General features: G+C 39.7%; 1 protein-coding gene across 5 annotated transcripts in view; it reads left to right on the forward strand.

The window, feature by feature from the left end:
• The window catches only part of GABRA4 (gamma-aminobutyric acid type A receptor subunit alpha4), a 415,701-nt gene that overhangs the window by 354,791 nt on the left and 45,492 nt on the right, over positions 1–15,418 (forward strand). For 3 of the 5 annotated variants that reach the window (XM_069201699.1, XM_069201709.1, XM_069201711.1), the window contains one exon: positions 14,543–14,566. The exons of the other annotated variants lie outside the window; for them this stretch is intronic. In XM_069201699.1, coding sequence (XP_069057800.1) covers positions 14,543–14,566 — 24 coding nt within the window. The remainder of the gene's footprint in view (positions 1–14,542; positions 14,567–15,418) is intronic. 5 annotated transcript variants of the gene reach the window in all.

Raw genomic sequence — 15,418 nt, forward strand, 5'->3', positions numbered from 1 at the left:
GTGTGAACTGTTACCTGAAGAAGATGAAACTTGTACAAGCTATGCATTGAAAATAATTGACACTTTGGAAGAATTAAAATCTTTGCAGAATATTGTTGACAGGTAAGAAAAACGTTCATGGAGCAAATTGGAATGTTTACAAAGACAAGATGAATTGTGGCTTTTTGAGGAGGGTCAATTGGTCTTACCGAATAGCTTGTTATCTCAAATGGCAAGGTACTATCATGGTCAAGCACATATTGGGAGGGATGCCATGGTTTGTCTGTTCAAACATGATTGGTTCAACCCTAAGTTTAGACAAGTTGCTGAAGCACTTTGCCATTGTTGTGTTATTTGCCAAAAGTTAAATGCAAGGAAAGAGACAGTAGTTAATTTGAGCCACATTGGAAGAGCAGGTGGTACACTCAGCAGACTGCAAATGGATTTTATTGAGATGCCCGTGTGTGGAGGTTTGAAATATTTGTTGGTGACTGTATGCATCTTTAGTCATTGGATTGAAGCGTGCCCTACACCAAGAAATGATAGTCTCACAGCAGTGAAACTGTTGCTTAGGGAACTGATACCGCGTTTCGGATTTCCGATCTCTTTAGAATCAGATAGGGGAAGTCACTTCAACAATGAAGTCATTAGATTACTGTGCGCAGCATTGAACATTGAGCAGAAGTTGCATTGTAGTTACGGCCCTGAAGCATCAGGACTAGTGGAACAGATGAATGGTACATTGAAGTCAAGAATTGCAAAGATGTGTGCGGCTACAAATTTAAAGTGGCCTGACACGTTGCCTTTAGTGTTGATGTCAATGAGAAACACACCTGACAGGAAGACAGGATTGTCGCTCCATGAGCTCCTCATGGGCAGAGCAATGAGGTTACCAGCAGTGCCAGCAAATGCACTTGTCAACATTACAGATGATATGGTGTTGGATTACTGCAAGGGTCTGGCAAATGTAGTCCGCTCTTTTGCTCAGCAGGTGGAGGCCACCACACTGCCATCGATCCATGACCCAGGGCACAACCTGAGAGCTGAGGACTGGGTTGTCATCCCAAAGCATGTGAGAAAGACGTATTTGGAGCCACGTTTGAAGGGACCATACCAAGTGGTATTGACAACTACTACAGCTGTGAAGTGTGCTGGAATTCCAAACTGGATTCATGCAAACCACAAGAAGAAAGTGGCATGTCCACTGGATCATGAAGAAGCGTTGTTGAGAGTACCAACAAGAGTGAGAAAAATCTCAGGGCTGGAAGGAGAACATAGAGGAACTGAGACCGGATCAGAGCCTGTTGAGGACGGTTCAGTCACTCCTGTGAGAGACTAGGGAGGAGACCTCAAGGAGGGTATCGGAGAACCTATCTCAACAGAAGCAGCAGGAGAGCCTAGTCAGAGGAGGGTTTTCCCAGAAACAGACGATCTTGAAAGATCAACAGAGCAACTGCCAGACCCAGAAGGGGAAGGAGTTGAGGTGGATCAAAGTCAAAGTGATCCAACTCCTCCTGAACCGGTTGGAGGTATGTCAAGAGAAAACACCACAGAACAAGGAAAGGGTTCAAGTTCAATCCTGAAGAGAATACTGACAGAGGGTTCACTGAAGGGAGATAAGTGGCTGGAATTGCAAGTGGAGAAAAGGAAAGAAGTGGTTGTTGAACCAAAAATCGAGGAAGAAGTAGATACCACAAGAAAATAAGATCTAAGTGAAGATGAACTGAATGGTGATCAAAGTGAATAGCAAGTCGAAGGTACGCAGGTTCGAAAGGGCGTGTGCAACTACTATCGAATGGCAGCAAGAGTTTGTCTTTTTGTTTTGATAGAGAAGTTCCGGGTCAGTATTTTGGCACATGAAGGAGATTAATGAACTGAACTGTTGAAACAATCTGAGAGAATTTTTTTGAAAAAGAGACTATTGAAGTAACCGAAAGAGACATTGATAACCAGATTTGACTTTTGAAACCTGATTTTGACAAAGCTTCTAACCGATTTTGACAAGGGTTCCTGGAAGTGAAACTGAACTGCTGAAAGAAAAGTTGTCTATTTCTGATTTTTGCTGCAAGTTTTTTAAAATTTCTTCTGCTTTCTGATTTTTTACAGATCATGGCTGACATTAGCCAACAAGGTAGAGATGCTAGGAGCTGTAAATATATGAGCATTGGTTTGGCGGTTATGTGTGGGATATTGTTTTTGGTATTGATTGTGGGTATGTCTGTTCTTGATACGAGGAAAGCCAACCATACTTCTGCTTTTGAGATGACTACTGCACTAACAGCACTAGAGAAGTTTAAGTTTGATGAGAAATATTTGCATGAATATACTAATGCGTAGGGAGGACTTTCTTCTAATGTTTTCTATCGCTTATTGAGTGAGTATGTTGAGACAATGGATGCAATTGTTTTGTGTGTGCGCAGATTCCTTCATCACTCGAGGAAAGAGTCATATATCATAGCTTTCCTTTAACCTACGGGGTAAGTTGTAGTCTGTTACTAACAAGGTTTTATAACCAGGAGTACATTCAGTACTTCTACTCAAATCAGGACGTTGTGTTTTCGTTTGTCCCTATAATTAGGTATTTGAGTAGAGTAGCTAAGGATAATGACATAGTATTAGTTAGAGGTTTCTTTGAACCTACATTAATGTTTGGCACAGCTTATGCGCTTAGAAATAACTTGAAATGCTTGCTTACACCTTTGGAAAAGAGCTTCTTAGATCACACAGATGACAGGAGAAAAGCATTAAAGGAGAAATTACAAAAAAGCTTAGAGTAAAGGTCTTACAAGAATGATTATGCTTATAGTGCACTTAAAACCCAAGGGAAATTAGCTTTCGACGCACAACACCTAGGGAAGCTTTGTTTATATAGGCCTAAATCGCACACTGACACTTTATTTGTGGGTACGAATGAATGTAGGCATGTGTTTTTGTTTCAAAGTAAATGGACTTTTATGTTGAATGGACAGGACCCTGCAATTCCAGGGATATACTATATTTGTGGGCTTAATGCTTATTACCGTCTTCCAAGAGGATGGTATGGGACATGTTATTTGGGGATAGTTTTCCCAAAGATTTATCAAATGGAGGATTTGAAAAAGTTTCCGAAAGTGTCTGAATTACATCATGAGAGACAGAGGAGGCAGTCCTCTTCTGCGATAGTAGGAAATACATTTGGAGTGGTGATTCCTTCAGTAGGAGTCATTCAGAATTTGATAAAGATTCAAAAGTTGTCTACTATTGTGGCTAACATGCTGACAAACTTTTGCGGGCCCATACGCCTGATAGATACTGAACTGGGTGCTAATAAAGCTATGACTCTTTAAAATCGTCTTGCTTTAGACATTCTTTTAGCAAAGGATTAATTCTAGGAATTGTTGTTCGTATATTCCTGATAACAGTAAAGAGATAAGAGACTTATTTACTAATCTTAATAATGCAAGTGCTGATTTGAAAGAACCAGGTGTTTGGGAAAAAGGTTGGCAAAGGGTTTGCTTCAGTGGGAAATTGGCTCAGCAACATTTGGAATGGGGTGCTATTGAAAATACTGCAAGGGATATTAATTGTTGTGGTTTGTCTGTTGGGGATATGGGGATTGTGCAAACTATATAAAAAAAATATTTGAAAAAGACAGAATGATCAGAGGAGGGAAGAAAAGAAAAGGGAAAAAATGTACATAGAAAATTTAAGGGGAAAGCAAAATTATGAAGGGAATGAATTAAGAGAAATTTAACAGATGAGAAGATTTGTGGGTAATAGTTAGTGTGATGACATATTTAGTAATCAGAGAAAGGATTGCTTGCACAGGTGTTTTAATAAGAAATTAATAAGTGTTTATGTATTTTAAATAATGAGTTTATGTAGCAAATGAAGTAACATAGAAAAATAACGTGCACATTTGAAAATGTGATCACGAAGAATGGCCACCAATGTTAACGAAGTGTACTAATCAATGATTAATATTTATGAAATATCAAATATATGTTAGATTAATGCAGTGATATGTCATATTAAGGGTTATGAAGTATGCTTTAGCTTTATTAATTGTAGGCCTTAATTTAGCGAGTGTCTTGGTCTATTTTGCCTGGCCTCATGCAGAAGCTATATTTCTTAGCATTTAATAAAAATGCTGACCAAGTGAATTAAGCTTTGAAATGTCTATTGTATTGTTAAAATGTGCTCATAACGGAAGCTTTTTTATGAGAACTGACTGCTAGGAGATGATGTTCTTTCTAATGCAGCATTTTATGTCTAATATGTGTGAGACTGACTTTCCCAGGACAAGAACAATGAAGATACTGACTAGAGTGGAAGCTACAACAATACTGTTACATGACAAGCCAGATGATGAGGAAATTGCAAGATGAACCAATCAACAGTATGAGAATGGAGAAATATTAGAATTCATAGATTTGGTATAGTAGTTATATTGGACAGAGTGTGAACATATGATTAACTGACCAATAGGTAATTAGGGGATAGTTTAGGTGACTTTGATATAACAACGCGACAGAGGAAAAGATTCCAGATTTTAGGAGACTTTAGGAGAGAGAGATTAATTCCGACATTCTGAGAGAAAACTGATTATTCCGATGTTCTGGCTCATTGGGCTCATATTCCCTGACAAAGAGCCTGATGCCTTGATGAGTGACTGATGTCTTGAGGATGAAGACTGATTCTGCTTTGCTGATCCATACCGAGGATAGGTATACCCTGAAATGTGATTATTATGCATATTTGCTTTTCCTTTCTAGGTACCAAATGCGCTGTTTTGTCTATGACTGTATCCTAGTTGGATGTTTTCCAAATTGGTGTTACTAAATTGTCTTGCATGAAGCCCAACATGCTCATGCTAATCTGGTGATAATTGAGGATATGACAAAAGAGGCTAATGCTTGATGGATTTCTCTGCTTAACTTCATGTACTTCATCTTGTTGACGCAGCTGACTCTGCTATTGATTTGCACCGTAACTTTAGAATGTGTTGTAGTTCTAGCTTTGATTAGATTGCATTTCTTCTGCCATTTGGACAACCAGTGTTATTTCTTTATGTGTTTCATTTGATTTTGAGATTAATCTATATGACCTTACCTTTGTTAATATAGGGAAATAAACATACTAAACTTTTACTAAAGGTGTGGTTATTCATGACTGAAAGGTCATGGTGCGTGATAGTTACTGACTCCATTGATAATTGATTTTATTGATTATTGTGTATTGATTATTGATTTATGTACTGGAGCTATGGTAAGAACTTCTTAATTGCGAGTCCAAAGGTTCATCGACCTATTCACGTCCCCTTGTAAGTTTATTTATTAAGGTCTGAAGCACTAACACAACCACCTCATGCTTATTCACAAGGTAGGTTGAATTGCAAGTCTTTGATTCTGCATTTTGAGAACCGACCTCTGAATACATAGGTCGGTTTGCAAAATACCAATGTATTCAGTAGTAGTCCGTGTGCAAATTGCGACCACTTTTACTGAATCTATTTTATTACATTGCAAATGAGAAATCACAAATTGTGAATCATTTTTGGCCGCAATTTATGGTTTCCTCTTTGGAATGTTTGCACAAGAGGACCTGAATGAGACATTCTCATAGTTCAAGTGCCAGCTCAAAGTTGATGGGGTAAATACTTAGGATCAAACTGTGAATTTCTCCAGGTGGAATCCATTCCCATGTTTTAGTTGCTTATACTATTGCAGAAGGCAGACAACCAACTGTATTATTTATATGATAATTATAAGGTAATCTGTCAACATGTATAGGCTATCTACTTGTTTTGTTCCCCAACGGATTATTGTTTTACTTTTAAAATCGCTGTTTTTGTCGGTCTGTAAAAGTAGCAGTGAGTGCTTTGTAGGCTCTGCTGATTATCACAATTGTTCATTTTTTCTCTTTTCCTTGAGACTTCCTTTATAGTTCCTTCTAGTTACGCGCTGCCTGGCAGATGACTTTTATTTCTCAGCCTTGCAGCTCATTAAGCAGTATTTAGTTCAGCTCTGCTGATGTCCGCCATGTTAATAGTCTTTTAGCCTGCTTTTTGAAGTATCGGTTCACATTTTAGCTCTAATGACGACAAACGCCATCCCCTATTCAAACAAGGTTGCTGCATAATGGACAATTCAACTGCTGAATATACAGTCCTCTGAGAATAAAGTGGGCATTCTACTTTTCTTAATCACCAAAATTTTTTGTTTTACTGTCAAAATTTCTGTTTTTATTAGCAATGAGCAAATTATAGTTTTTGATATCATGATTGTCCATTTGTTTCCTTCAGGGCTGTTGTCTGTAAGCCCTGGGACTACCTTTTGTACTTGTTTCTTGATACACGTTGGTAGGGGTTTATTTTTCCAGAGCCTCTTAGCTGTCTATGTAGCATTTGATTTAGATCTACTGACTTCTGCCATCTTTAATAAGCTTTAGGATACGTTTTCAGCCTTCTTTTAAAAAGTATGCGCGTACATTCTATGGATGTAGACAGAAAATATTGAGCCACACTTTTGAATAGTGACAATATTGCGACCAGAACATCGAGGGACAAAATATTGAAAGGTAAGTGTGTGCAGATGTTCCATACCTGTCTACGCAAATACATACCTTGTTGATATACATATCTTCAAGTCATGTGAATTTAAGAATAGTATATCTATACTTCCCACTAATTACTTACCTCTTCGATATTCTGTTGCTCTAGAAATTGATCACAATAATGTTGCCCTTTGATATTGTGTCTTTAACATACCCTGCTACAATCCATTGTAATTCTTGTGATCACAAATGCTGGCACCTGTTTAAATAAGGTCATCACATATCCGCTCTGACAGCATGACAATGGCAAGTCCATCTACACCAGTCTCAACCCCATTCACTCCCAGTTCTAGGAATCCTTCATCTGCAAGTCTGTTTTGCTTTCCTAAGGACCGAGCTGAAAACAATCTCTGGAATGCACTTCTTAGTTTAAAGAAGACATTTATTATTACTTCACCATGAGGTTCCTGAGAAAAGAGATTAGCAGGTTGGAGGCACACGTTTAAAAGTAGTCACAGCAATTAAAGGAAAATATATCAAAGTGATTCTCAATTGCAAGGTACTCAGCAAATATATGTGATTATATTACAGCATAACTTCAAAGCAAAGAATAAAAGTCAAAATTCATCACCGTAGGGCCTATCACTGCTCTTCATCTTTCTTATGCCTGCAAGTTGATGACTTCTGTTCAACTGCGAGAAAGAGATTTTCCACCCATACAGGAGGTCAGGCAGCTGACGTCCGCTCCTGACTGAAATCTTGGAAAATTCCCCCTGCTGCAGCCCAGGGACACCGTTTATAATGAAAAAGCCTGCTAACAGGTACTTTCCTCTAATAGTCAAAACATGCTGGCTACTGTAAATCACTGTTGGAAAAGAACAAGCTGGAGAGTGGCCAAGTCTCCAAAGCTCGCTCCTTCCCAAGGCTGGGTAGAGAGGAAAAAACACAAAATATACGCTCCCTTATCACGCTAGAGCTCGGTGAGAATTCAAAATATGAAAAACACAGCTTGGTCTACTATGTGGAAAAACACAGCTCATCTGCAATGTCTCAACTGCAATGTCTAACTCCACGATAAAGCCAATAGGCAGCTAAACTGAATACAGAATGTAATGTCTAATGCCACGTTAAAGCCAATAGGCAGCTAAACTTAATACAACATGTAATGTGCTACTGGTGAACCTTGAACAACTAATATGCGCAGTGGTGAAACACAAAGTCAGTGGTCAAACACAATGGCATAACAAAGTCACATTTTAGACACTGACTTTTTGGACCTTAATAAATCTCAAGAGGTACCTGTATCTTTAGAAAAGAACAAAGTACAGAATTATTAGATCAAAACACATTTTCAAAATGGAACTACCTTAAATCTGGCTAGTACAAAGGATTTCAAGCTTTACTTCCTAATGAACTCTTGAACGCTCCCATAATTTGAACTAACCCTTTTTTAATTGAATTTTGTAAGGTTGATCTAATCATTATTAGTGAAAAATAGCTTCATGATGTCTCAGATCGTGACTTAACCATTGTCTTTCACACTGTCTATAGTATTATTCACCACAACTGCACTGATAAAAAGGCGCCTGGCTAGCCACTATATATAAAAGTATTTTAATGATTTCTATCATAGCTTATAGCACGTTTCTAAAACAGAATCTCTTCTTTTTAACTTTTTATGTAATGGCACTGATTCTTTAGGACGTCTGGTTTTGGCCTGCAGATCACAAATTTCATTGCTCCGTATGTTTTACAATTTTCCAGTTTTATAGTACTTGGGGATTTTAATTTATGGTTAAAGGGCTCTCCTTGCCCTGAAGTCTCCTCCTGCATCAATTCCTTAGCCACTTTTAGCCTTAGTCAAAAAGTACACAAAACCACGCATATTACTAGCCACACTATCAATGCCATTTTTCCCTTTGAAATGTCACTATCATTAAAATTACATTAGAATGATCAGATCATTATGCATTTCCTTTCTCTCAATGGTTAATACATCTGCTAATGAACCTAAGCAGTCCTCCATACTTTCTAGATCCTGATCCAAAATTGCAAATGATCATCTAAGCTCTGTTCTTTGTTCTTCAGCTGGTTTTATTACCTTGGACACTTAACAAAATATTGAGACAAATATAAAAAGATATATTATTGTGTTATTCATGTGGCATTGGGTTCTGTGACCAGGCCTAGTCCTGGCTATTTTCTTTTTTTTTCACATCAAAGATCTAAGTTGTCCAGCTTTTCACTCTTCTTCCCACACTCCTAAATATAGGGTACCACAGCAATCTTCCCTGTCCTTCTCCCCACTATTTAGTCTCTGTATTACCCTTTAGCAAAATGGGTCACTTTCTCCAGTCTAAAACTGGTATCCTATGCTTGTGATGCCCAAATTATGTCCTATGACAAATAACTCCAAGTAACAGCAGACAACTTCAGATTATGTATGTGTAAGGTCATTTTACGCATACATAATGTCAGCCAGTTATCTTAAGTTAAATGAAGATAATACTAAGGGACTCCTCTTTGGAGGGCAGCAATCCTTCTGGTCCTTGTATTGGTGGCCAGCTGAATTCAGTCGGCTCCTTGTACCATAACTTCTTCTAAAAAATATGGTTTCTCTTTTGATTAAAGTTTCTCTTCATTGCTCAGATTAATAAAGTTGCCTCATCCTGTTTTTTTCTACTTAGTTTTGCTACATAAAATTCTTCTGCTTCTCTTGAATTATCAAAGCAAATAGTTCAGGTGGTTATTTTGTCATGCATGGACTACTGAAATTGACTGTATCCAGTAGTCCTTTCAGCAATACTTTTGATCAGGCTTCAGCTGATTCAAAATAGCGCTGCCAGACTCCTTATGAGCTTCTCTCTCAATTGTCCTCTGCCACTTTACCAGTTTCCAGTGCAAAAGTACTCTGTTTAAAGCTTCATGTATTTCTCATAAGTCCCTTGCAGGTAAATGACCTATATTCAGTCTCATTTGATTCTTTGCTATCTAACCAGCACTCTCCGGTCAGTCACAGGACACTTGATTATGATTTTTTGAATAAATGGCATCCTATTAGGTGGGGGGTTATTCTATATCTGCATGTGTATGCTTTGGAATTACCTTCTTCATCTGAGCTCAGTTACCTTCTTTGTAGGTACAAGATAAAAACATGACTATTCTTTAAGATTTCCACCATCCATCTTCCAATGCAGCAGTGTTCACCTATGCACCTTTCTTGGGGTACCTGTGGCTCTATTCAGATGTTTTCATTCTTTCATTCATTCTGTACCAATGAATGAATTAAACCCTACTTATAGAGTGCATCTGTTGCTTCAGAAGAAGTGTCTTGGCACTTGCGTGGGTCAAGTCAGATCAAAAGGTTACAGCTCACCAAACAGGACTGTTTTAAACTGTGCCTTTAACAGGTTTTAGCTGGGGATAGTACGAAGGGAAGGTAGGAGAGTGTTCCAGAGACCGTGAGCTAGAACGGAGAAGTATCTTCCTCCTGATCTGGCTTAGCAAAATCTGGGAATGCACAGAAGGTTATGTTTGGAGGAGCGAAGTGTCCTTATGGGATAGTAGTGTTAAAGCTTGTCTTGGATGTATTGGGGGCCCTTCTGGTGGAGTGCTCTTTGGGTGATCATAAGCATCTCAAATGTTATTCTGGAGTTGGTCGGTAACCATTGTAGTTCTTCATGCCCTGGTCTGATAGACTAACACTTGGGAATGTTCAGAATAAACCTAGTAGTGGCATTTTCTACCCACTGCACATAAGACAATAGATTCTGGGGGGGGGCACCAAGAAGAGTATGTTGGCGTAATCTAGTCTGGAGGTGATAAGCGCATGTACAATCCGTTTCGGAGGATCAAGGGGCAGGTACTTGAGGAGTTTTGTCAGGGATTTTAGCAGACCAAAGTTGGTGCCTGCAGTAGCCTTTGCGTGGGGCTTGAAGGAGAGGGCAGTGTCCATCATAACCCCCAGGTTCCTGACAGCCCTGGAGGTGAAGGGAGCAGGCTCTAAGTCAGACGGCCAGAGGTGCAGTGCATTCAGCAGGGAGGATGACCCAAACATTAAATTCTCTGTTTTGTCAAAATTGAGTTGTAAGCAGCTGTCATGCTTTCATCTAGCGATGGAGGTAAGACAGCCCTGAAGGTTCACGGTTATATTGTCATTGAGCTGGTGGAAGGATAGCATAAGTTGAGTATTGTCGAACTTTGTACAAATAAGACTAGTGTTAAAAAGAGTTGGGCTTAGTGATGAACATGTTCCTGAACTGGGAAGTAAAAGGGGAGAGCAAGACCGCCTGTTGTCTGTCAGCTAAGAAGGAGCAAAGCCATTTCAGAGCGAGGCCCATGAAGCCTGCCTGCTCCAAACTTTGTAGAAGGAACTTGGGTACAATGTTGAAGATGGTGGAAAGATCTAATAGGATGTCCACCACCGTCTGCCATGCCTCAAGAGTACCTCTTATGTAAACAGTGACTCCAAGGAGAGCTAGTTCCATACTAAACCTGATATGGGAGGCCAACAGGGTGAGGTGTAGAATTTCATCTGTTCCACAAAGCTGGTGATCCGATGGTTCACTAGTGCTTCAAGCATTTTATTAAAATGGGAAAGGTGAGATATGGGATTGTAATTTCTCAGGGTGCGTGGGTCAGTGTTTGATTTTTTAAGCAGAAGAATTACCAGAGCTCTTTTCCAACTAAGAGGCACCTCACCACTTTCAGGTAAAAGGGAGTCATTATTTCTGAATTCATCTCTAAAGCCCCCTTTGGCCAGCAGAAAAGGATGCAGGGATCAAGGGGCAAACCAGGTTTGATTTTATGGATCATTTGTTCCGATACAACTAATGTAATTGAGTCAAAGCTTACAAGCTACGCCACTGTCTTATCTGGAGAGGTGTTGAGGGTCAGCTTGGGGATGGGGGAGTCAGACTGCGTGTTAAACTTGGAGTAGATGTTTTCAACTTTTGTGTGGAAAAACAGGGAAAGGTTCTCTGCCAGAGACTGGGAGGAAGGCACACTTTGTTTGAAGGCTATTGGCTCCAGAAAGGAGTTTTATTTTTAAATCATTCTGGGACGTTCTCAGCAGCAACACTTTGCAAAGAAAATAAATCGATGTTTGTTTTTGTTGATATTTCTCGTGAACTGTTTGAGGGCAATGCTATAAGCCCACGTGTCATCAATGTCATAGTTTGTAGGCCACCTCCTTTCCAATTGTTTGCATTTTAGTTTTTCTGCCTGGAGGCTCTGAGAGAACCAGTTAGTGGAAGGTGTGGAACGCTTATTGGAAAAAGTATTGGAGGCAGCCAGAATACCAAAGCCTAGCACTAAGGAGCTGTTGAAGTAACTGACTTCTACTTCCATGCCTTCTCAGGTAATCACCTTTAAATGATAGTGTATGAAGGAGGCTTGACTCAGGGATATTCCACCAGGGTCTGGAGATGTTCAAGGATTTAGTGGTGCATGGTTGAAGGAAGAGAAACCTGAAAGGGCAGTGGAAAGTGATCCGACCAGACTAGTGAAAGAGGGGAACTGACCATGAGGGGAGGGAGGTCAGATCCAGGGTGTGTCCATCAATATGAGTGGCAACCGTGACCAACTGGGGAAGGTTAAGATCACACATTGCCTCTCTAAATTGTTCAGCTGATCTGCAGTTGGGATCATCAATGTGGATATTAAGCTCTCCAAGTACTGCGAAGTTGGAGTATTGTAGATAGAAAGGGAAAAGTACAGAGACAAGGGTGCCAAAGGGCTGAGGCAGAAACCTTTGGAGGGCGGTACACCAGGGCTCCTGAGAGTGAAAAATTGGGGGATATCTGGAGGGTGAAAACCAGACCCTCAATGAGGTCTATGCCCTCAAGTCTTGTGAAGGTGCAGCTGAAATTATTAGAGCAATATATGATGGCAATCCCACTGCCCAATCTTGTGGCACGATCAATATTGAGGTGCCTTCTGTGATGGCAAGGGCAATATCTGGGACTGAGTGGGTGTTGAGCCAGGTTTCTGTTAGAAAAAGCATATCCCAGTTATTGTCATTAAGCAAGTCCTAGATGTAGGTTTTGTATTTTGGAAGTGCTCTTTACATTGATTAGACCTAAATGTATATTACTTGGGTGGAGGAGTTAAGAGCCTTGTCCAGCCTTTCACCGAGATTGTCCATTGGAGCTCAGGATAGTTCAGACGGCTACACCGGGAGAGGGCAGGTAAAACTTAAAAGTGGGGCAGTGGCATGAGTGGCTTGCCTGCTGGTGGGAGTGTTATTAGAACCGCAGTGCTAGAACAAATCTTCTGAGGTTTATTAAGGTAACAATCCATGCTACATCAACACGCTTTCAACATGTTGGGGCTATTTCAATATTTTCATTTAGATTAATAGTGTAATATGTTTCATAAAACCTTATAAAAAGAATGGTTGAAATTCAAATAGTGTAATCATTCTTAAAGAAAATAGTTTTTAAAATACATTTACAGAATTCCAGATGTTCCTGATTATACCTCTGTCTGAACAATTTCGAACTATCTGAGAGGCCTCCAATATTATCACGCTGAAACATTATTAAAGAGTAAGTGCTATTGAAATAAGTGCTGCAAATGCAAGTGAGGTTCAGTATTTACCGACTTAAAAATCTATAGGTGAAATCCTCATGTGGAAGCCTCACTTATGCTTCTGGCAATATTTAATCAAGTTAATACTGCTTTTGATCTTTGACAGTCATTGTTTGATATTGCATTATTAACTAAGGGGGTTTGGGCCTAATTATGAGTTTGGCTGTCTTGAGACTGCCAAACTTGCGGTGGCAGTCCGACTGCCACACTCCTTGCAGTCCAACTGCCAGATTATGATCCTGGTGGTTGGACCGCCAGGAAACTGCAGCCTCCTCTGGGATCATGGATCCCGACGGGTTAGTGGCAGTCAAAGTCGTGGTCAGTCACGGAGGTGCCGAATTCAATCACAACTTCCCTTTCTACCAACCTTTTAAGGTGGGGTCACCACCAGGAAAAGGCTGGCAGAAAGGCAGTGCTGGAGGCCACAAGGGGGCCCCTGAACTACAGACAGTGAGCATTGTGAGGGTGCTGTGTGTGCCAGATTGGCCTCGGCTCCCTAGAGGAGCCAAGGCCTATGCCACCGCACTGTTTGCACCAGGCTGACCGGCAGAAACGTCATAACACAACAGTTTATGCAGGTCAGCCCAGTGAAAACATCGTAAAAGGGCGATTGTGAGGCCGACGGCTTGATGGCCACCTCACCACCGCCTTATTGTAGTTGTGGCGGTTCAACCACCCATCTCCTAGTTGAACCCTTTGTCAGGAAGTTGACTTAGGCTCTGAAGCCAGTATGGGCAACTCAAATGCCTCCACTGTTTAATGCACTACTGATGTGAATGATAAGACTTACTCAGAGGTGAGGCCCAAGAACGAGATGTCAGGTTCTGCAGATGTACCAAAATAATTTGCATATTGCATATCTTGGTAGAAATAAGTATGGAGAGGTTGTCAGCCTGCAAATTATATTCTTCTGTTAGCCCAGAATCCTAGTTAGGCATATTATAAGCAATATGAGTCTGAGACAATGAGTTCTTTCATTTGTGCAAGTCTCTGGGGGCCATCTTGTGAGAGTAATTTGAAAGATCACAATTTCCCATAAATCCTTTTGTCATTACCAAACCAACCACTAGTTAGAGCTTTTTATTTGTGTGAAGAGAGGTGGGTGCATACGTAATGGAGTGATGAATATGAATCAGAAATTTGGTGATTAAACTAGGCATTATCCACTGCCTATGACTGCAAAGAGAGCCAATCCGTGATGCCCTTCTGTTTTCCTTATTACTTTCTTGGGAACAATCCATTCGCACAAGTAGTACATTGAATTTCATATTTGAAAAATGTTAGCACTTTCGAAATATTTACTGTGGTGTCTGCAGGTCGTGGGAGCCCAGTGGCTTATGTCTATCATCAGAAATATCTAATATGCAGTTTGTGATTTGTGGTGTTCCTCAATATTCTACAAATAAATTTATATCACTTACTTATTCCCTTTTCTTAGAGTAACTTCTTGGAGGATTTCAAGGTAATTCTATCTATTTATTTAAGCATAACAACATGTATTTTAAACTGAAAGATTGCATACCTTATCAATTAAAGAAATAGGTTAAGGGGAAAAAGACATACTTTATCCCTTACTGATAACATGGTGTTCTTATTTAATTTAATTTACTCTGCAAATTGTTCCATAATAATTATGACATAATGGTTCAAGTTTGATATCCTAGACCATTTTCGAAGTTATTGAAGGATAATCATGTTGGCTTTTTTATACTTTCTTGCTTACCATGTTACAATATGTGAGACTCCTTCCATAATGAGTCCTGGCACACCTTACACAAACTGGAATAAATATTTCACTGAGAAACTTAATTCAAGATATACATAGAATGAATAAAGCAATAAACAGCAAGGTGCACACTATTAACAGAAAAGTAAATTTGCGTAGAGCACGGTACTGGACTATGGTGCGACTGACGAAACTATAAATAGCTTATGAGCAATTTGTTATTAAAGAATTCAGAGGTTCAGCCAAATTAAAAGGAAGTTTAAGAGTGTAGTACCATTTCTTTCTCTAGCAAATATAAAACTTAACGACCCCGATGACGCTCTTTATTTTCTTTCTGCAAGAGATCACCCTGACATCGAGCTTTATGCATTACACGTGCACTCCTCTATTAACCAGTGAACAAATATAAGCAGTAGTGTACTTTATTCAACTGATTAATGTCCCTAACTCTCAAGAGCCACTATAATTGCATATCCAGAATTTCTGCAGGGAATGTTGTTCACCAGGGGATGCAGTAAATTTCCGTTGTCTGCGCTGCACGCAGAAGTGAGGTGAGTGCTTCTTTTGTGTGTCTTGAGCGCATACATT

Source organism: Pleurodeles waltl, chromosome 1_2 (assembly GCF_031143425.1).
Source record: "Pleurodeles waltl isolate 20211129_DDA chromosome 1_2, aPleWal1.hap1.20221129, whole genome shotgun sequence".
In the NCBI taxonomy this organism is placed as follows: domain Eukaryota; kingdom Metazoa; phylum Chordata; class Amphibia; order Caudata; family Salamandridae; genus Pleurodeles; species Pleurodeles waltl.